This window comes from Anguilla anguilla, chromosome 17 (genome assembly GCF_013347855.1).
Source record: "Anguilla anguilla isolate fAngAng1 chromosome 17, fAngAng1.pri, whole genome shotgun sequence".
In the NCBI taxonomy this organism is placed as follows: domain Eukaryota; kingdom Metazoa; phylum Chordata; class Actinopteri; order Anguilliformes; family Anguillidae; genus Anguilla; species Anguilla anguilla.
The window spans coordinates 30,959,608-30,983,168 of record NC_049217.1 but is presented as its reverse complement, the minus strand read 5'-3'; the positions used below and the strand labels follow the sequence as shown (position 1 = coordinate 30,983,168).

The following is a 23,561-nucleotide window of genomic DNA, read 5'->3' as shown; positions in this document are numbered from 1 at the left end:
GATTCAGTGGTATGTGCGTTAATAAAAATTTGGAAATGGGGCGGAGCCTTTTAAAAACAAAGTAGTAAAATAACTACTTCACTGACGTCATACGAAAAGACGGTCTCCGCAAAGGGACAATCTTGCCGCACGTGGTTTCTTTCCGCCCTCTTTTTCTTACCGTTTCATAAAAGGTTAGAAAATATTGGCTAAGAGCAGACATGGAGGAGTTGAGCGCTGTAGGAGAACAGGTTTTTGACGCCGAATGCATTCTCAATAAACGTCTGAAGAAGGTTAGAAATCGCCCGTTACTAAGTTTCTCGTCTAAAAATTTTACATCCTGGGGTTTTACTGATGGTTTCCATTTTTGTTTTTGCAGGGAAAGTTGGAGTATCTTGTGAAGTGGCGAGGATGGTCCTCCAAGTAAGTCCCAGCGCAGCTGCTAGAACAGGCTTAAACAATGAAAACAACAACAGCGTGTCGCTTGTTGCATGCTGTAGCCACCCCCAACAAGGAAACCCGACTTTCCTCTTCGAATAATGTATTATTATATACGAGCACGATTGTTAGACGTTATGATGAAGTTTTACTTTGATGCAACAGATTGGAGTTTTGTGAGGATTTTTTGTTTTAAATGTGACGTGAACTGTGTAGCTACATATAGCCTACTATTACAGTCAACCAGTTAGTCGGTAGCTTGAAAACTCTCCAGTCGCATTACCTGGCCATATATTTCGTAATTTATTGCAGATTCTTAGCTAAGAGGAAAAAGCATTTTAGTCGATCCACTGGGTAAATTTCTAGTTAATAAGCTAACGTTAACACAAACTAATTTTAATTCGTAAAGGAAAGTTCAAAAAAAGACATTGCTTTCAATTTGCCAAGTTGTCTTTGTTACTGTAAATTGTTCAGAAACGCGCTAGCTGGTTAGATTAAGTTTATGTTCATAATTTTAACTTGCTAGCAAGTTGTAAAAAAATGCTTTATCTAACGTTAGTTAGTTAGATTGGTTGTGTTGACTGTTCATTCTGTACATTAACTCAAAATGCGCTTTACTTTGGCAAAATCCAAAAGCATCTTATTTTGATGGCTAACATTGTTGTCAATGAACAATAAAAGTAGCTTACTAGCTCGCTAGCTAGCTCGTGATCCAAATTGCCCCGCCAAACGCTGGCGGTGAGTAGATGCCCGCTGGTCCCGCACGCTCTCTCGGCCCAGTGCCTTCCCTTTCTCTGTCCTCTCACATTGTTTGCGTTAATCCCCCATCAATGAACATCCTGCCTGTCAATCAGAGCCGCTATTCACCCCCCAGTCCGCACCATTCACCCTTTCTGTGTTCCAGACAGATTGGAGCGGAGCGATTCAGCTGGCTAATCGATTAGCTGGGTTTAACGATTTTAATTCACCATTCAGCTTCTTAGAAGGTTTGCAGTATAGTTTATTTATCCATCTCGCTACCTTGTTTGATACAGCATTCAGGTGACTACATTGAAACTGGGCTTGCACATTTTGCAATTGAAATTATTTGTCGGATAATTCAGTCACGTTTTCTTTGTTTTCATGTACTTTTATGGTTTATTGTACGAATGCTACACGTTTCATCCGGAATTTCCAATAGTAAATATAATGACAATCGAAGTGGACCACAAGAATGTTAAGCAAATGTAGGCTACTCATGGAAAAAATGGCTTTTCTGTGGTTTTTTAGTTAGCTCGGTTGAAATACCCTTGTGTCAGTGTGTGGGTTTAGTGAAAACCAGAGGTCTCTGATCCTACACCCACTTTTAAACAAAGACGATATCATCTTGCTACACCGCTTTCCCCTTGCCGCGTGTGTGTGTTTTGTACCCATCACTGATGTTTTTAAAGTTTCAGATCCTACACTTTCTGTCAGAACTTTCCATTTGGCCAGTGAGCAGAATTACGCCAGCTTTACCTTTAAAGGCAAACCTGGGGAGGCATTGAAATGCAAACCATGCACACGTGACTAATTCACAGGTGTTAAGGACGTGAAATATTTTTCACCGATAGCGGAATTTAAAGGTTTTCGTGGACGGCTTGTCTTGATTTCAGGCACAACAGTTGGGAGCCCCAGGAGAATCTCTTGGACCCACGGCTATTGGCTGCCTTCCACAAGAGGTGAGCTTTGATTGGATCACCTCCGCACCACAGATGAAGCTGTTCTCTCCTGTCCAACTATACTCTGGCGCGTACCACAGTGTTCTGGCGTCTGGCAGCGATATAACTTGCTGATTTGGGAATTTGACTTTTAACCAGACAGCTGAGCGTTAGAATTACAGGCAGGCTTGTGTTTAGCCTGGACTGCGTTGTTAAATATCTTCGTTTAAGCTTACTGTGCACATTTGTAAACTTGCATAACTGCTGTAAATCCTACTAGGTAATAAAAAGTTATTAGACTTAATTGGACTTGTTAGCCGCTAGAGTTGCAAATGCTGGACAATGCGTTCAGTTTATACTCAATTACGCGCCAAACAGTTAAGCACTTTCAAAGATAGCTTAATTCATATTTAGTAGTAATAAAATACGAGGTGTAATGGTTTATTCCAAGGAAAACTAACTGTAACGTATAGCCTTACCACCTCCTTTTTGAAAGAAGGTTGGCCAACAAGAAAATAAAATTTAAAGCCATGTAAAATGGCCGAATAACCATTTTGTTTTGTATCAACATTAAAAACGACTGCCTGTCTACTAATCAGCTGTTGGCCCTGCATTCTTCAAAGAGCAATAGCCTAATTTGTCATCTTTTATCAAACATACTTTTATTTCTTTCCTGCAACTCAGGACTCGCACATTTAATTATCTGTTTGAAAGTATTTTTCATAACCGACTGCTCTAACAAATTGCTCTCTCAGAGGTTTACTGAAGAAGTTCCAAAATGCTCCAAGAGTTTAATCTGATCTTATTGGACCTCCCCTATGTGGAGTCATGAAATTCAAGAACTGAAAACACATTTCAAGTCTGGTACTGATCTGGGATTTAAAAAAAGTTTTAAACTTAAGAGAGTCTGAGTAAAGTATTTGTTGAACTGGGTCAGAAAGAATCTGTTGCAGAAGTGAGTCAAAACAGAGCATGAAAGCAGCAGGAAATGGATTTCATAAAAGCGACAGAAACTCGGGGTACTGACAGGAAACACGAAGGGGTTTTTTTTTTTGTTGCCAGATTTGGGTGCATTTCTGTCGCATGTAAGAAGCAGAAACCAGAGTGTGCCAGCTCGTCGGTGAGCTTCACAAAACGTTGAGAGTTGGACGACTCTGCCCGACATTGCATTTATTTGACAGACTTTCCGTCTCTCGCAGAATTATCAGAAGCCGATCTGGCGCTGGTGCGGTAGTGAAAGTGGGTGTTATGATGGCGGTGTGGCGTCTTCTCTGAGGATAAGAGGCCTTGTTTCGTTCTGCCTGCTCTTCTCCAGAACAGAACCGATGTATAATTCCCAGGAAGTGGCAGCAGCCAAAGCATGTGTTGCTCTGGACGCTTCACCCGTAGCTCTGCTAAACACACGCGTCTGCTGTTGCCTTTCCAGGGAACAGGAAAAGGAACTTCTGTTCCGCAAGCGGGGGAAGAGGCCAAGAGGGAGACCGCGGAAAATTGTGGTGAGTATCTTTGACCAATATAGTATCTGTCGAAAGATGCGCAGAGTGAACGCTGTCCTTCATATAAATGCCTACAGCGGTGATTTTAAACAGATGTTGTTTTTGATCGTTTTTAGGAAACCGTTCCAGCAACTACAAAAATGAGCAGCTCCTCTTCTTCCTCCTCCTCGTCTTCTTCGTCTGGCTCCTCCTCATCCTCCTCTTCGTCGTCCTCCTCTTCCTCGGAGGAGGAGGAAGAGGAGGAGGGGGGCGGCGATCGGAAGGCCAAGCCGGTCCCCCGGCCTCGTGAGCTGCACCCGGTCCCGCAGAAGAAGGCCCAGATCGTGGTGGCCAAGCAGGAGCCGGTGAGGAAGAAGAGGGGCAGGAAGGCCCTGCCGCCGGAGCTGAAGGTGCTGAGGCAGCCCAAGGGCCCCCGCAGGCTCGCCCCCAAAGAGCCCCCCCCGGCGGAGCCCAAGGGGGGGGTGAAGAAGCCGCTGCAGCCGGCCAGCTTCACCTACACGGGGCTGGGCCGCAGCGCGGGGCGGGACGGCCTGGGGGGGCAGAACAGGGGCGCCTTCTCGCTGGGGGGCGCCCTCCGGGGCTCCCTCTCTGTGGCCGGCTCCGGCCGCTCCCCCACCCCCGCCCCCCCCCTCGGCCGGCCCGCTCAGGGCAGGGGCGCCCCGGACTTCAAACTTTCCGTCTCCGATGTCGGGGGGGGCGGGGGCCTGGACCTGAAAATGGCCGCTACCAAATCCCCGGGCGTGGCAGCGCTCAACCTGCACAGCGCCAAAGCGCCCCCACCAGCCGGGGGTCCCGCCAACGGGCAGAGGAGGCAGGACGTCCCGGGACAGGCGCCGGCGTCGCAGCGGGCCGGCGGTGGCAAGCCGACGGGGACGGCGCTCTCGCCGCTGAAAGGCAGCTCCAGCCAGGCCCTCAGCCTGCAGGCCCTGAACCTGCAGAGCGTCAGCAAGCCCGCCCCCGCCCCGACCCCCGCCTCCCCCCCGGGGTCCAACCTCCGCAGCGCCGCCGCTCTGGGACGGAAGGCCGCCGGGGTCGGCCCGCGACAGGCGCAAAGGCCGCCCCCGTCCGGCGGCCCGCCGTCCCGGAAAGGCCCGGGGGGCGGGGAGCGCGGGGCCGAGGAGGCGGGGGAGCCGGGGGTGGGGGGGGACCGGCCGGCCAAGGGCCCGGGGGGGAGGGCGGACCGGAGCGCCGCGCAGAACAACGGCTCGTCTGCCGAGGGCGGGGCCCCCCAAGGCGGGGCGGGAGCGCGCGTCCTCCAAAGACGGGGGCAAGCAGGGCATGAGCGCCGGCGAGGAGGCCTCCAGCTCGGACTCGGACCGCGACTCGCCCTTCCCCCCCAACGCCGCCGCCGCCAGCGCCGCCGCCCAGGACTGGAAGCCCCCCCGCAGCCTGATCGAGCACGTCTTCGTCACGGACGTCACCGCCAACCTCGTGACCGTCACCGTCAAGGAGTCCCCGACCAGCGTGGGCTTCTTCAACGTGCGGCATTACTGAGCGCGGCGGGCGGGGGGGGGGGGGGGGCGGGGCCGGCGCCGCGGGAACCTTTGAGGATGTAGATCAGCTGGTTTCAGGGACAACGCGGAGGGGCTCAGCAGCGGTGCTAATTTCTCTGCTTCTCCTCAGAGTTGGCCTCTATTCTGTAGAGACTCTGTTCTGTTGGTCTCTATTCAGTAGAGACTCCATTCTGTTGGTCTCTATTCTGTGGACTTTGACTCCTCAGTCTTTCATCTCAGAAAAGACGGCTCCTCCTCTTTTTTTTCTCCTTTTTTTTTGTACTTGCAGGTCAAACGGAGAAGTGAATTTTACTCTGGACTTTCATGGTTTTTAAGTCTGTCTGTACAGGGATGGGTTTCACGTCACAGTAGCACAAGGGAAAGACTGGATCATTGGCTGCTGGGGGATTCACTCTCAGAACTATCACTACTGCTGTGGCTGTGGCTCGGGTCACTGTGGGGGGGGGCGAAATGCAGGTGATGCATTTTCAGTTTAACGCGGTTTGTCCCAGAGTTGTACGGGCAAACATCCAAGCTGACATATATATTTTTTAGATAGTTACCTCATTCCTAAGTAGCCCAGTTATAGACTTCTACTGAGCTCACTTCTCAGTAGTTCCTTACGGTGCGTAGAGGAGAACCTGAAACTTTGCAGAGCCCAAAGAATGTTCCGGAATATTTACTTTTATCGGTGCACAATTATTTTTAAAAACAAACACAGACCACTTTTCTGAGTATCAGAACAATAGGTAAAGCCATGTAATGTGAAATAACTGCCAACTGCCATCTCAGTTTTTAGGATTAAAACTTATTTGGTAATGCTGATTATTGTTCATCTTAATTTATTAGCGCGTTCATCTGAATCAAAAACCAGCGTTTACAGATTTCTGCATCCAGCCGACTTCCACAGCTTCTGCCCGTTTGTTGAAAGGTAGCTCGTTGGTCGTAGTCAGACTAATTATCGTGTTTCCCTTCTCGTGCTTGGAGGCCACATTTCAGTGCCTCGGGTGAATTCTCTCCTCTGCCTGTTGGGTTTACTCTTTTGTGAGAGTATTAGCTAGCTGGCTAGTTGTGTGGTAGCTGCATCCCCTTATTTTTCTGATTCACAGCATATCTGAATGTTAGGTTGACTTGCCGGCAAGCAAGTTGTTTTTAACCCTGGGACAGAGGACTGGTTTCAGGACACAAAGCTCTTTGTGAAACCATCACAGAGTCTTTGGTCTGTTTCTTCCCCTCCCCTCTGGCCACAGTGTGTGGAGAGTTAACACCGCAGCTCTAAATGTGCTCATCTGCCTACAACTCAACATGAAGCCCAGCCTTCAATGTGGACGATCTCTCCACTGTTTCCTGAAATGATTTTGTACCATTTTATACAATGTATGATTTTACCATGATATTATTATTATTATTATTGTTGTTGTTATTATTAGAATCTGTAGGTGATTTCTCTGAAGGTGTCACATTTTATTTTATACGATTCTGTACGCGGCAGTTTCTTTGTCCAGGTTCATGAAGATGGTTTTAATCTTCTCATCTGAAGCTTTCTGTGAAGACGGACTGACCTAAGTGGCAGAACCTGTGTTTTTAAACTGTAAAGCAGTTTCTGAAAATGTCCCTTTGCGGTCTGCTTCTAATAATATGAAGGTGAAAGAAACCGGGAGGTAAGGTTGGCGGTGGCGTAAATGACGGGTAACTGCTGTCCCCTGGGACGGTGGGGAAGAAGCAGGGGAGAAACGCCAGCTGCGTACTGATTGGGTGGGTGATTAGGATATTTGGATACTGTGCCTACATTATAGTATTTTGATGAAACAGCGTCACTTGTGCAGATGATAAATTATAGCTTATACAGTGAAGGTCAGCTGATCAATGATACCAAAAACGTGGCAGTTGGTTCTCTCTCTCTCTCTCTCTCTCTCTCTCCCTCTCCCTCTCTCTCTCTCTCTCTCCACTGTCATGGTATTTACCGCATGCTAAATGTGGCTGATGAATATCTGGAAGTATTAGTCACATACTGAGCGTTTGTTGAGTAACAAAAGCTCAGCCGGTTTAAATGTTGAAGGAGTAGGCAAAGAGCCAAATATGTACAATTACATATTTTTGTGGGTGAAAATCGTGGTCAGGACTGCAGCAGATCTGTTGAGCGTTGGCTGTGATTCTACGGGCTATAACAGAGATGGCACAATGTTACGACCTGTTTGTTTTACTCTTGGCTCATTTTTGGGTTTTTCTTTGTTTTTTAACTTCAACTCTGATGGTATGTGTCTGTGCCCAAACATTCCAAACCTGTTTCTGTGACACACCGGATCTGTCGTGCAGGTGTTCCCTGGCAGGGAGGCCCGTAGGGTGATCCACGGCTGGCCTTAGGTCTGGAAAAGGAAAGAGGGTTTCAGTCCGCAGAGTAACTCCCCACCTCACCGTGCAACAGCGCCCCCTCTGTCGCGGTGCTGAACTGCAGCCGGTCTGGCAGTCCTCCCGCGCGCGGGAAGTCTGCGCTCAGCCGGAGCGACGGACTGCAGCCGCCATCCGCTGCTCCAAATCCTGAGAGATTATTTTTAATAATAAAAAGAGAGAATGCAGGGTGTGGACTGGCTGACTCGGAGAGGGGGCGGGGCTTACGGCTCAGGGGCGGGGCTTACGGCAGGCTCACTCCTCGTGTGACGGACAGCTCGGTGGCTAACGCCCGTCAGCCGAGACACTGGCGTTAATCGGGAGGTGCCGATGGCGGTAATCGGTACCGCCATGCTGGGGATTTGGCGAAAGGCCCGGGCCTCCGGCGGGGCGAGGGCGGGCCTGTTCTGGCACGCAGAGGCGCGGCGAGGTTGTGTCGGGAGCTAGCGCAGTTTGAGCCGCTGGAGAGAACATGGCGGCTGTTGGGCACATGAGGATTAAAACGGCATCTTTCCCTCTTCGTCGCCAGGGAAGTGAGTGATGTCATCAAAGAGCTCCTGAATCTACAGACACAGGAATGTTATGCGATTAACTGAGGGGGAGATTTGTGCGGAGGAAAATGCATCAAAAAAAAAAAAGCTGTTTATTGTGTTTATGAACGGTTTTTTTTTTTTTTTTACCTCGCCAATTATGAACAGTTGAGAGTCGTGAGAATCTAATTTGTGTTTTTAAAATTTTTTTTTAAAGCATGATAGATTGACAAGCTGCAGTGATGTTTTTCCCCCCATGAATCAGCGCGGTGTCGTCCATGTTGATCTGCCTGCACAGAAACGGCATTATGCTGCCTGCGTGTGTGTGCGACCCGGGCTGGATGGGAACACGCCGCCTCTCACAGAAAGAATGGAGCACTGTGATGGAGTCGTGCTCTTCCGTGGCCTTTAAATCGCTTTCATTACAGCGGGACACTAGCCTTTGTTTTAAGAGACTGAGGAGAGATGGATTAAGAATGATACACTTACGGTCTAGCTGTCGTCATAGTAATCTCTGTTTTACCACTTGCGTCTGTGAACCAGAGAATGAACCTGCAGGAGATCAGTGTTTGGTCCCTCTCTGTGCTGTTTGTTAGGTGTTCTAAGCCCGTTCTCTCCAAACGGGGCCACAAACCCATAACCACCCGGAGTCTTCACAAGTTCGTTTTAGCTGTGAGTCCAGATCGACGGAAAACAGGGAAACGCCTTGATTTTTAAATGAAGTGAACTTTGGGACGACAGACTGTGTTCTCTTAGCGCTGATTGGTTAATAAGAAATGCAATTGATGGTGCAGATGTATTTGCTTCATGCAAAATTTCCAGTCCATCGTGACTTTTTTTTGTTAAACCAGATTGTTTTTTTTTTTCTTTTCTCGTAGTCTGGAATTCTAAATTGTGTTTGCAGGTTAATCCCCAAACTGTGGGAGATGTTTTATTTTACAGCGCTGTGGTTTGAGTCTGCTTAACTGCGCTGCTGGAAATCTGCGCCTGTGTTGACCTGGACTGCTCCTATGTGCCTAGAGCCGGGTACCTGCTCTGCGTAAAACCCGGAACCCTCCCAAATCTGGAACATGGACTAAGGTTAGAAGAACTGTTCCGGGTTTTACGCAGTGCACTTATCCGGCTAACTCCCTAATCCTGCTCTGTGATACAGGGTTTTACTCAGTGCAGTTATCCGGCTAACTCCCTGATCCTGCTTTGTGAAACACCCCCCTGAGGTTCAGAATCGGAGGGATTTATTTAAGTTACTCTGGGGGGTTTATCTTTCAGCAATTTAATTTAGTCAATTTTCTCTTTTTTTTTTTGTTTTTTACTCATTTCAATGGCGGCCAAACTTGTGATGATGTAACACTGATCACAAATGTACTGCATGTTTACATTTTTTACTCAAGCGGAGGGAAACGGGCCTTAACAGTGTTAGACTGAACTGCTCTACACCATTAGACTGAAAACCTATAATGACCAGCTATTTATTTAAAATCTGATTGTAGGAATGTGATTCATATCTTCTTTTTTATTTTTATTACCGTGCCAGGGTTAATTTTTCAAAATTAATCTTAATAAATAACACTTTCATAATTCTCTGTCCTCCTGTGTTTTGGGAATGGGTGTGTTAACTGAACACCACACACAGCTGAGCGAAGTACAAGCCACATTTCGTGCTGTGCTCAGCACGTTTCAGTAAGAGCGGTGAAAGCATGTCTGCCCAGAAATGCCATATCCATTTATATAACTCATTCTGCTTTAAGTGAAACATCGGCATACTACGATTACATTTTTTGCATATTGAAGCAAAAGTAATTTTACAACTTTGCTGGTAATTTTTGGTAACTATTAGCAGTTCACCAATACAAACATTTTCTTCAATTAAATGTAAACCAATGCATGTTTACATTAGTCAATGATCTTAGTTGTAGTTTTTGAACTGGCCTGCAGGTTATGCATATGTGACCACCCCAGGAGTGACATGAGCAAAGACTTTGTATTTATTATTAGAGTTATGAGGGCTGGGGCAGTTCAGCCATTGTGGAGATAAAAATGATTATGTAAGTCCTTGCTTCTATTTTGGCAAAGAAGCAAAAAATATTCCCCAAATGAAGACCAAGTGAAATGTTCAACCACATGAAAACAAGAAAAAAAAGTACAACAACCTAAATCTCTCTTGCGTTCCACCAGAGAATGGACTCTTAGGTGAAATCAGAGTAAATCTGAGGTGATCGAAAACAGCACGCACTAGAGCAGCGGCTGTCTTTGGCACAGAATACCAAAAAAGAACAATCGGGGTGCTTGGGGACTCAGAAATTGTATTCTATTTTACAATATATACAGTATATATATATATATATATTGTTTTGCAATACTGAACAACGAATAGAAAGGAATAAGGAAATTTGTCACTGAATGGTTGAGATCCCTGCTCTACTCTACAGGCCTGGTGTTTACCATGTCTTCAGTGAGCTGCGTGCTGTGAGGAGCCACAGAACATATTTACATGTTATTAATCATTTTTAGGAAGCATGTTACATATTTAGGGCAGTAAAATAAATTAATAAAAGAAAAGCATTCAGGCAGTATCAAATCGGACACATTTTTTGCACCTAGGTAACTGTGTCCTTCAGCTTAGGGAGAGAACTCAACTTGGGAAAGTAAAATAGTTATTCGGGCTTCATTAGGATTTGTCCAGTAGGGGGCGATGTAGCTCTTGCTTCTCAAACTTGCCGAATAAGCGTGCAGTAATGGCAAAATCTCTTCACTTCAGCGCCTTATTCCACTCCTCTGGAGATCCGTCTGAGCCAAAAAGCACCTTTCACCTCTCAGTTTCTCTCATGATTCTTCTTTCCCCTTTTCATTACAATCACCTTTGATTCCACGCCAGGTACTCAATCAGCACCGAAACCCTCTCCTTCCTGTCACCACAGTATGGTGCTGGACCATGTACTGTAATATCACTTTTTAAGAATTGTTATTACAGCTTTCTGAGGATCGGACTGAGTAGATATTTATATATTTGTTTACTAACAGGTCCACTCTTGGTGCTAATGTGGCAAACCCTCCACTTTTAGTCATTATAGATAGATAGATCGACTGCAGTTATATTATTGTAGCCATTGTAGTTATTCAATGACATGATATGATCAGGATAATTAAATAATTAAGAGCAGAAGCTGGCACAAAACCCTGAAACGGATCGGCCCTGGTTGTGGACCGGAGTTAGACTCTCTGGCCCTGGAGCAGCAGTGCGGGGGGGGCTCACCTCTGAACGCCAGTCCTCGGGCCCGGAGGAAGCGCAGACAGCTCACCCCACTGCCCTGCTGACGCTGGGGCCTCGAACCCATGACCAGTGGAACAGGGCATCGGGGGGGGGGGGTCGGTGCTGAGAACGTAGGTCCGGGCAGCAGAAGCGGGAGACGGGCTCGCTGGATTGGGTGGGGGGGCGCGGGTTCGGGGGGGGGGGGGGGGGGGGGCGCGCGGCGGGGTTCCGCGGCTGATTTACGCGGCTCCAGCCCCTCGCAGACCCAGTCGCCGTGGAGACGGCGTGGAGTCGGCGTGGAGACGGCGGGCTCGCTCACGGGGGCTCACCGCGCACGGGGTCTTTGTCCCGGCTAACCAGCCGTGTCTGGCGCGCAGCGGGGGGGGGCAGCCGCGCAGCGGGGGGGAGGGGGCAGCCGCGCAGAGGCACGGTTACTCAGGAGACCCTGCCAGGAAAAAAACAAACATCCATCCGTCTTCGGGAGCGACTGAAAAAATAACAAAATAACAGAATGCCACCAGAGGCCTGACTCTCACCCCCAGCTACAGCACGGGGGGAACACTCCACGCTTTCAGTGCTCAACATGGGGCCACACATTTAGAGAGAGAGGGGGAGAGAGAGACAGAGACAGAGAGAGTGAGAGACAGAGAGACAGAGACAAAAAGAGAGACAGAGAGAGTGAGAGACAGAGGGACAGAGTCAGAAAGAGAGACAGAGAGAGTGAGAGGAAGAGAGACCGAGAGAGAGAGAGAGAGACAGACGGTGAGCACAGCCTGGTTGTCGAGGTGGACACATGCAGACCTGGCTGCCCAGAGAGGGCAGGCTGTGCTCAGGCTGCAGGCAGGGAGTGGTGGAGACAGAGCAGCAGCAATTCAGCCCAACAATGCGCACCTTTCTCCTGACTAAATTACCACAACACTCATAGAAATATGCCCAGAATTTAAACCTCCCCTATTCATGAGGGGAACACAGAACACAGGACCTGAACGAGTGGCTAATTATGTTACAGGTCACCATAAACACAGGGTTTACTTTCGTCAAAAATAGGCCAATTACTGAACATTTGGCATGTCCAAATATGAGAAAGAGAGCTGTAAATGTTTCTTAATAAAACCCTGTGAAAGTCTTTGGTTGTTCATGTTTTTTTTTTAATGACCCTTTGTGACTTTTCAGCCAACTTTGGGTTGGTTGTAGAAGTTGAGTAAAAGTAACTTTGTAGTGTTTTGTTATTGCGTAATCCTCTTGTATTTTCCCCAAAATGCTCAACTAGTTCACAGTTGATTCCAGGTTTTCCCATTTGTGGTTATTGGGTGAGTGTTTACCCCCCACCTCTGGGGTGACTGCAGCTCTTACCCCCTGAGTCATTCTCCAGTCCTCTCGCCGCACGTCGCTCTGGATGAGAGCGTCTGCCAAGCCGCAGCAACGGAACACCGAGGACCAACTTCTCTCAGCTCGATCTTCCAACGCACCGCGCTGCAAAAGATCAAAGGTGTTATTTTTTTTAGCATTCCCTCCCGACCCTGGTGCACCCGCCACCCTGCACCCTTAATTGTACACTTTTTAAAAATGCTTCTGTTAGCGGGACAGCCTGGTTCCGCTCTTGATCTTGGAGAGAGACGTGATGCCAGGAGAGAGTTACCCCCCCACCCCTACCCCTCCTCTCCCACCATAATTCCTGTCTGGGTTGGGATGTTGGTCTTGATTTCCAGAACGCACTGATTGGCCCTTAATTAGCCGGTGTGTGAGGTCATCTGTGCTTTGATGTGCAGGGATGGGAGAGCCAGATCTGGGAGTTCAGGGAGATGAGCATTCATCACTCGATAAACAAGAATCCGAACGATCCTGCAGCTCTTGGCTTCTCTTAACCGCACGCTGAACAGTGAACGTTAGACCAGACATTCCACAGGACAGACGGTGGCTACACAAGCACAACACGGTCCAAGCTATGGCTGAATATGTTAAAAACATTGAAAGGAATTTTGAGGGCAGATGACTATCATGGTAGCTGAGGAGCTTTGCTGATCTCCCACTACTAGACAATCTTTGACCGAATATGAGAATAAAAATAATGCATTAACATGCGCAACTTCTTAAAATGATATTTAAACCTGTTGGTTTGTATGAACCTAAGGGACCGTTTTCTAAACCCTCAGATGTGTGACAACAAAAAGCAAGTAGACCTCTTGGCATTTGTCTTAATTTCTATGGTCATTCCCCTATTCGTAACAATGCTCTTCTTTGGGTGGGAATGATACTAAACGAGATGACAATTGCTCAGAGGCTTCAGCTGAAGTGTGCAAAATGCCCACTAGGTGTCAGTGTACACTACTGACCCGCAACCTCACAGAGTGCACTGTGCAGCACTCCACAGCCTTCTGTGCAGACTACAGAAAGTATAAGAGACCGTTAATGTCAGCCTTCCATATCTTTGATGTGCTGTAAACTGAGAAACATTTGGAATTATTAATTTAATGCTAAATCAATGCAGAGTGTGTGTAAATAGAGGTGTGTGTGTGCAACATAAACCACAAAAATGCGTAAAAGCATCCGTCTATGTGTCTGTATGTTTTTGTCTGTGTGTGTGTGTGCTTTACGTGGACAAGTAATAAAACACATTTATTCTGGAGTGTGTTTAATTTATTGTATTTTGTACAGTGTATTCATATAGGTCTCATTTTCTTTTTCTTGTTCTGTGCCATAAAGAATACCTTAAAAGTAAAAAAAATATATATTTCTGTATAGGTAGGTGTATAAGCATTTATCTGGATCACTTTCTCCCTGTGTGTGTATGCATGTTTACATACAAGACACGGTTCATTTTGAAGTATACTGACAAACTAGCTATTCCAGTGTGGAGTTCAACGCTGCGCACACGTGTGTGTGTGTGTTTATCAGTGTAACAGAGCACATTATGAAGCGCCATCATAAAACACTTACTCCAGTGTGGGGTTCAGCGTGGGAGTTCCTCGCCGTCCGACCGTCCGTCCCGCAGAGAGGGAACCCAAAAAACAACACCACAGATGACTGGGGTGCCCTGCTGACCCCCGTTCCCGCAGCGACCTTCAGGAGTGATGGGACCCCCCCCGTAGGAGGGGTCGTTACGGGGCCCCGCACGCCAAACTCCCCCCCCCCCCCCCAAACACACACTGCACCCACCGCCACCTCTCACATGCCCCTCCTCCAAACACACACCAAACACACACTGCACCCACCGCCACCTCTCACATGCCCCTCCTCCAAACACACACCAAACACACACTGCACCCACCGCCACCTCTCGCATGCCCCCCCCCCCCCAAAACACACACTGAACTGTGTTCTTGGCTAGAAATAGCTGTACAAAATAAGTATTGTACCTTACTGAACCTGTGTTTAGCAGTTGTCTATGACCATGAAATGCACTTTTTGTACGTCGCTTTGGATAAAAGCGTTTGCCAAATAAATGTAATGTAATGTAATGTAATGCAGTCTATTGATACTTTATTACCTGTTTGCAGACCATTATATTATTCCCTATAATCATCCAATCTAATGCGTTTACTTTTTTGGAATATAACTTTTTCTATTGCTGCATACTTTTTTGTATACTATGTTGCAGTTTGGGAACAGGAAGATGCATAGAAAATATGTTCGTCTACCTGTAGGTGTGTGTCTTTGTCATATGGTCTTATATATTTCTACCGACGGTAATTCAGCTCAAATGATAGAGGTCTTTCCGGCGCATCACAGGGTAGGCGATTGACTAATGGTCTTTGCAGAAGCTCGTGATTGGGCAATGGCTATTCTGCGGACCACTTCCATATTTTGGTATTTTTGGCCACACCGCTACAATGGGAATTCAGATGGCACGGAAAGTACCTAGATTCCATGTTTTCAATCTTATTAAGCATTATAGGTAGCAAAAACGGTTATTCATGGCCCGCAACTTGTCGTTTCAGGAAATAAACCAAAAGCCTAGAATTCACTTGGATCTCAGAACTGTGGAACTAATGAATTGGCACGTGAACGCAGAGCAATAAAGATTTGGTGACCTGCGAAAGCTTGCTATACACTTAAGTCATTTAGACATAAAATTTCAGTATAGTCCATTGCGTTGTGGAACAAGTGAATTTTTGTTTTCCCTGGCGACCAACTGACTTCAGCAGATATCGGAATATATTTTCACGCGAGCCTGTACCCAGCGTCTCCTAGGCGCCGCGCAGATTAAAGGAAAGGACCGTAAATTAAGGGCTTTCGTTTTTAATCCTTTTACAAAGACCACGCAGACAGTCTGCGCGCGCCTGAACTGCAGGGACAGACTGTTTCACCGTGACTTGCAGCACATTCTTAATCAGTGTTGTGCGTAATAATGTTGAAAATCATTATACATTTAAGTGACATTTGTATTGTGAAAAGGATATTTCAGGGACAATCTGCCATCTGAGCAAGCATGATACACAAATTCTATACATTAAAACAATGATAACATTTTTATACATGCATGAATTCCAGCTGTAGACTAGTTCTGTGATCATTTTGTTTTGCCAATTAATCTGTTTACATGTAGGCTGTGCTTCACATGAAATACAAAATCAATAATTAATAATTAATTACCACATTTACTAGCGCTGTTTCTGTCCGGACAAAATTAAAAAGTAGAAACTGTGGTCCACGTCGCTAAGTGCAAGGCAGGTATGAGATGCACCTGACAGAGCTCTGGATACTAGAGGACAGCGTCTTGCTCCAGGGGACACTACAGTAGCCTATACGGTCATCTGCGTCCAGCGGAACAAACAGTGTGTTTGCGTCAAAGCGCATCGCCAAGCATAAAGTTCAATGGAGATTTCCCCTGGAACAGCTGGTGTCACACACGCGCGTTTCGCTCTAAATGAAAGGGCGTCCGTATACACTGCGCTGCCTTCCAATCCAAAACCTTAAGCCGATAAATGAGGAGACGCGCAAATAAAAGAAGAAAAAACATCGCCATTTTATAGTGTTTTTATTTGCCTGGCACAGGAATATAAAGAATAAATAGCAGTTATTATCAATGTACAAGATTAATCGACCAATTTAAACTCTGCATTTACAATTCTCTTCGCTGCAGAAAAACACAGTAATCTAAGTTTAAAGTCCATAAAACACATTTTCCGAATAATGGAAAAGAGCTTCCTGGTCCTTCAACTGGCGTATATTTAATTCTCATAAAACTGTACATAGTACATAATGCAAACACTTAATACTGACCGTCTAACTGGTATACAATTAAATGTCACCATATATACATACACATACATTCCTACCCTCGGTAGTGCATACGAAAATAATCGTGTTGGCGCTATGATTTTGTGTCGGTAAGACCGGGTTCATTTCAGGTCGAGCAGGCGCATTTGCATTCTGATACGACGGGGTACTGGACCGCTATCCACGTGCATTTCACGGCCGACCGGCGCTGCCGGCACTTCCAGCGCAGTACGGTGAAATGCGTGGACTTGGCCGGTTTGCACACCATCCCCTCGGGCACAGAGCAGGACCGCTTATTGTAGCAGCTGCTTATTTTCACGTAGCGCGGCCAAAATCTGTTCCCGAGGTCGCTCCACGTGTAAACCACCGGACAAAACGCGTAGGACCACAGCCAAAGCTGAAGCCGCTTTCGAAGCTTTTTGCTGGGCTTGTTCTTCTTTCCGTGCTGAACCTGAACGTCAAAGTCCATGGACTCGATTTCGCTCGGCATGGCTCCCGCAGGCTCTTGCAGACGGGGGTCCAGCGGGACTTCCAAATCATTCAGGCCGTCGTCACCTGTCCGGTTGTTCAGCGGCGGCGATACGGACATGACACTGGAGTCAAAGTTGTTGCCGAGTAAACTCATTAGTTCGGTTTCGTTAAGATCCAACTCATTGGGGTCAAGAACGGGATCCGGGTCTTCTTTGAGTTCTACAATTGGCAAACTGTCACTTGGAATGGGACGAAGCAGGAGAAAGTGTTGGCACATGCCGCCCTCGATTCCGAACCGCAGGGACAGGACCAGCGCGCACATCGTCAAGAGAACCCGGGAACGACCCATGCCTTTGCCGTATTACCGAACGGGGCGTGCAATTAAATGATCACACGCCTGAACCAAGCATCTATATCCCAAGGTACCGGGTCGCAGAAAAAAAGCAGCAGTTAGTCCCCGCTGCCGATCCCGGTGCAGCTGCTCTCTCAAGCCCAAGTTGCCTAACAGAACGGTAAAGGTGAACGAGCGGCTTTGATGAACAGTGCCTGGTTCTGTAGCGACTGAGTCCTCAGGATGCAGGACTTAGTCGCACGTTCTGATTTTCATATGCCTAGAGAAGTGCGGAAATGTAAGTTTATGGAAGCGTCATAAAGTCCGGAGAGCCCCTCTCTCTCCAGCACCTTCGCGCGTGACACCAGTAGCAGGTCTACGCCTCTCGATTTTAAAGTCCTGGGTTCCGCGTGTCCGCATGCTTCTCCGTTTCTTCACTAGGGTGCAAAAGTGCATAATTACCTGGCCCGTCAGATATATACTGTGATGTAATCCACAGACCCGTTCTCGGTGCGGGTTTGTATGGCACGAGATCCCAGACACCTCCTTCACACCGCGGGCGGGGGCTCGGGGATACTGGGTGGGGGGTGGGGGCTGTGGGCAAGGGCTGTGGCCGGAAAATTGGATTTTGTTCGCCCTCTATCGGTAGATTAATTCAATTTTGGAGGGCAATTTTGCCTGACTATTGTGGAATACTATCTAATCGCATTCTGAAAATGAGGAAATATAATTTTCTAATTACGCATTTATAAAACCTGAACGGTTATTTAATTTACGCATTTAAATAACCTGATACCTACGGTAAGAACTCAGATCCATGTTTTGTGGCTTTTATTTATTTATTGGTGGGCCAGGTGGGATAGATGCGCTCTTCAAAGGTATGGTTACGGTAGAGTGAAATAATGTATTTCTGCTGTATACTTAAGGCTTTTGGATCTGAGATCAAAAGGCGAATATGAGACAAAATAACAGCCATCTTTTATTTCGTGGTATTTACATGAATGTTTTACTATTTTTGCAGAAACGGCTGTTTTGTGTTTGATCTAGTTTTAAGTTCATCTGTTAACTTAAATTGGCGCAGCTGAAATGGAGGGATTCAACACAAACGCAGCTGTTTCTGTAAAACGGTAAAATAGAATATGTAAATACCATGAAATAAAACCGTATAGTGTCTACTTTTGGCTCATATTCATTCGTCTCGATCTCAAATCCAAATTCCTTAAGATTGTAGCAAAAATAACACATCTCACTCTACCCTAGGCAGCTGTAAATACAATCTTGCCTTCATTTTAATTTAAACATATTTGTAGTTGCACCCGGTGGGGAAAGGTGAACGAGCACAGAAAGCAGTGACCAATCAGCGTCCTTTAGGTCATAACGGCCGAATGCTCCAGGACTGCTGCAGACGGCCCTGAGGACCGTTAGGATGCGCGCTGTGTTTGTTCTGGCGAACTCACTCGCGCTGTTTTATGAGGGACCGTTACTGATGGTAAAAATAGTCACCTGGGAAAAAAAACCCGCCGTTTAGAAAGACTCTGGTTTAACGAAAGATCCTTCGCTAACGTAAAGAAAACTCAGTTTCCTTCAGCAGTAACGCAGTAAACCAGCATCTCTGGTATTTGAGTGCTATAGAGGGATGAGGATAAGTGGATAAATCCAGACAGCCTACATTCAAGCATTCAAGCACCCTGTCTGTGGGTCTGTGGACCCTGTCTGCTGTATTTCAGTGAAACGCGTTCTAGAAGGTTCCACTACAACACAGCATCCCAGACTTCCTCGTGCAGTCTTAATAGCAGCAAACGCGGCTACTTCTTTTGGTTTTTATGCACCAAAAAATAATTTAACTATCATCTGCCAAGCACAGTAGTGGTCGGAGAGGCCGGCTGTTTGGGAGCAGACAGGGGCAACGCAGAGGGGGCAGACTGAGCGCTCCCGCTCAAAAATGTGCTGCAAGACGAGGCAATTTACCCCTGGACCCAAAAGTACATCATCCCGTCCCAAAGCATGTATTTACAGAGGCACACCTATCCGCCCGCTCGTTGCTTAGCAGCAGCAGCAGCTGTTCAGACCCTGCTTTCGCAGGTCTCTCTTATCCCGTTTTTATTTTCCACTAAAGGCGTGATTCCTGACCGTGTTCTAGAGCCCGTCGCGTCCCAGCAGAAACCCTCTAACCATGAGGCCGAGAGCCTGTGTGAGCACGTCTGCCTCGCCAGCCCCGCTGCGCGCGTGTAGTCCTGACTGCGCGCGATGCGCAGCTGCAGCTGGAGTGACTGCCTGCAGACCGACACCCTCCCTCCCTGGAAGGTGTGGCAGTGGAGAAGCAGAGAAGAGGTGATACTGGAGCCAGTGTGTGTCTGTGAGGGTTATGCACACATGCACTCACACATACACATTCATATATATATACACACGCATGCCTGTGCACACATGCATGCATGGATACGCACTCACGCACTCACTCACTCACTCACTCACTCACTCACTCACTCACTCACTCACTCACTCACTCACTCACTCACTCACTCACTCACTCACTCACTCACTCACTCACTCACACACCCGCATACACACACACACACACCCCCGCATACACACACACACACGCGCACACACACACACGCACACACACACACACGCACGCACACACACACACACACACACACACACTCACACCCGCACGCACACACACACACTCACACACGCACGCACACACACACACACTCACACCCGCACGCACACACACACACTCACACCCGCACGCACACACACACACTACACTTTTAAAGCCGTTAGTGGCGTCTCCCTATCCCAGCTCACAGACAGCAGACTAATTGCGTTTAATAACAGCCAGCGGCTGCCAGATAAATGAACCGCTCTGTCAGTCCTGCCAAGAGAGCTGAGCGCAAATGTCACAGCACACGCCCCTGCCCCCCCCCACACACCCCTGCCCCCCCCACACGCCCCTGCCCCCCCCGCGCCCGCCCCCGTAAACCCCCCCCACATCCCTGCCCCACCCACTCACCCCCGTAAAAGCCCCTGCCACCCCCCGCCTCGTGCCATGTGCCCCCCCCCAGTAAAAGCCCCTGCTCCCTGCCCCCCCGCCCACGTGCCCCACCCAGTAAAAGTCCCTAGCCCCTGCCCCCTGCCCCCCCGCCCACGTGCCCCCCCCAGTAAAAGCCCCCCCCCCATAATGGCCAAACAGTGAGGAGGGGGTTCAGTGTTCACCTGGGCTCCCTCTGGTTCATCTGGCATCCTCCTGACACCTGCAGCTGCAGCCTGCAGTGACTGCATGGATGAACTGCAGAGTGACATTGCGCAGCATCTGGATGCATGCGCGTAAGCATGCGGCATGCGTGCATGCAGGCTCCTCACGGGACTCCGTGTTGCCTGGAGAAACGCTGCTGCACGGCAACAGTCCTGCAGCTACGGGCATTCCAAACTGCAGAAAAAGGAAAACAGGGCGATAAGGAAGACTGCTTCCGCGCTGAAAGGTCACATGAAGGTTATATTAAGATTAGTAACTATCATACATAAAGTGTCCCATTCTAACTGTGTAATTTTACCAGAAATTGTGCACGTCCTTAACGCGATTATTCATTGTAAAGATGTTTGTCACCCTTTTCATCAGCGTTTTGCTTTCTGCTACTCGCCTCCAAATACAAAAAGACATAAAATCTGAAAAAAAAAAAAAAACCATGAATAAGCTGGTCAAAGTAGAAACTTTCTCACTGTAACTTACTGAAGACACAACAGCAGTGCTAAATGCAGTTTAAACTGTGAGGCAAAAGCCGAGATGGTCTGAGCGGCCCGTTCTTGTCATTTCTTGTGGCTTTCTAGCCAATTACTGCATCTCGTAGCTATTCAGATAATTCACAGTAAAGCACTCATTTTGTAGAACAGAGTAGTATTTGTCAAAACAAGCCAACCTATTATGAGGTGGGTCTAAATACCTGACAGTAATTTTCTGTGTAGCCAGCCAGGTAACTGTTTGTTGCTACAGCGGTGTGCATTGCAAGATATGTGTTAAAACATGCAAAGAGAAATGCTCTGACATTCAGGACAATAAGCGTTGGCAAATTCACCCCCTCCAGGTATAAATCACACTGCAACTGTGTATGCCTGTACAGGTAACACTGAATTGAGTGTTTGTCTGGTTCGGACTACCCAAAAGTACAAGTGCATGTTCAATGTCTGCGGCATACATGGGTGATGATTTTAGCAAAATATCAGAATCAACTCCAAACATTTTGGTTGTTTCAGTAAAGGCTCTGCTGGGCACTGTTTGAACACAAGAGTGTTTTATTCTCCCTTTCTGTGTCTCTTTTATACTGGTTTATGCAGTACTGTACCTGGAGCACCTTTATGCAGTACTGCACCTGGAGCACCTTTATGCAGTACTGTACCTGATAGCACCTTTATGCAGTACTGTACCTGGAGCACCTTTATGCAGTACTGTACCTGGAGCACCTTTATGCAGTACTGTACCTGGAGCACCTTTATGCAGTACTGTACCTGGAGCACCTTTATGCAGTACTGTACCTGAGAGCACCTTTATGCAGTACTGTACCTGGAGCACCTTTATGCAGTACTGTACCTGGAGCACCTTTATGCAGTACTGTACCTGAGAGCACCTTTATGCAGTACTGTACCTGGAGCACCTTTATGCAGTACTGCACCTGATAGCACCTTTATGCAGTACTGTACCTGGAGCACCTTTATGCAGTACTGTACCTGGAGCACCTTTATGCAGTACTGTACCTGGAGCACCTTTATGCAGTACTGTACCTGGAGCACCTTTATGCAGTACTGTACCTGAGAGCACCTTTATGCAGTACTGTACCTGGAGCACCTTTATGCAGTACTGCACCTGATAGCACCTTTATGCAGTACTGTACCTGATAGCACCTTTATGCAGTACTGTACCTGGAGCACCTTTATGCAGTACTGTACCTGGAGCACCTTTATGCAGTACTGTACCTGGAGCACCTTTATGCAGTACTGTACCTGGAGCACCTTTATGCAGTACTGCACCTGATAGCACCTTTATGCAGTACTGTACCTGATAGCACCTTTATGCAGTACTGTACCTGGAGCACCTTTATGCAGTACTGTACCTGGAGCACCTTTATGCAGTACTGTACCTGAGAGCACCTTTATGCAGTACTGTACCTGGAGCACCTTTATGCAGTACTGTACCTGGAGCACCTTTATGCAGTACTGTACCAGGAGCACCTTTATGCAGTACTGTACCTGGGACAGCTGGGAATTAATGTCCATGTTTTTTTTTTTTTTTAATCAAGTTCCCACTGACATTCCAGAGAAACCAAAGATTCTGCTTACAAAACATAATTTTAAAAAATGCTCTTGAAAAGACAGCTGCAGTCTGCAACTACCATGAAATGTCATTTTAAATATGTTATTTTAGGATATCATGGTTTTGCCTTGAGGTGTCTGCGTGTGGTTGAATCGGTATTCAAGACCATATGCGTGTGTGTGTGTGTGTGTGTGTGTGTGTGTGTGCGCGTGTGTGCACGCGCGTGTGTGTGTGTGTGTGTAGGTGTGTGTGTGTGTGCATGTAGGTGTGTGCATGCTTGAAAGTGGATACAAACATACTGTAGGAATGTGCGCACATTTCCTAATTATATTAAATCTGAACCTGCTCAAGCTTTTACACAGAGACCCTGAGATAACGGCGCTGAGCTGACATGTGGAGTCTGCGGGGGACGCGAACCCTGCAGCTGCAGATGCACACAGACGCACGCACACACACACAGAGGCAAACAGAGGCACGCAGACGCACACAGATACACACACAGACGCACACACACACACACACACAGACGCACACACAGACGCGCAGACGCACACACACACACAGACGCACACACAGACGCGCAGACGCACACACACACACAGACGCACACACACACACACACAGACACACGCAGCCGCACACACACACACAGACGCACACACGCACACACAGACGCACAGACACACACAGACGCACACACACAGACGCACACAGACGCACGCAGACGCACAGAGACGCACACACGCACACACAGACGCACACACATGCACACACACAGACCAGCCTATGGGGCCCTGCCTACGCTCGCGGGGCCACTTAATGCCGGTAAAACCCAAACGAATCACCGACACGCCACTATGGCGACAAAAGCACGCAGAAGCAACGTTTTATTCCCCTGTGAAACTGCTCCTGATTATAACAGCTATTACAGAAGGGGCTGAACAAGCTGAAAAGTGTATTTTAAAAAAGTGT

At 47.6% G+C, this 23,561-nt stretch overlaps 2 protein-coding genes across 2 annotated transcripts; one reads left to right on the top strand and one right to left on the bottom strand.

Moving 5' to 3' along the window:
* The first annotated feature begins 122 nt into the window (after positions 1-122).
* cbx2 (chromobox homolog 2 (Drosophila Pc class)) lies at positions 123-5,116 on the top strand. The gene is made up of 6 exons (XM_035399008.1): positions 123-272; positions 359-402; positions 2,052-2,117; positions 3,523-3,592; positions 3,709-4,721; positions 4,753-5,116. Exons 1-6 carry the CDS (start codon positions 201-203, stop codon positions 5,084-5,086), a joined length of 1,599 nt encoding a protein of 532 aa, XP_035254899.1. The 5' UTR covers positions 123-200; the 3' UTR covers positions 5,087-5,116.
* An 11,127-nt stretch (positions 5,117-16,243) lies between these two features.
* Positions 16,244-17,741, bottom strand: LOC118217216 (noggin-3-like). Its single transcript, XM_035399054.1, has one exon. The coding sequence runs from the start codon at positions 17,291-17,293 to the stop codon at positions 16,601-16,603; it is 693 nt and encodes a 230-aa protein (XP_035254945.1). The 5' UTR covers positions 17,294-17,741; the 3' UTR covers positions 16,244-16,600.
* Between the last annotated feature and the right edge of the window lie 5,820 nt (positions 17,742-23,561).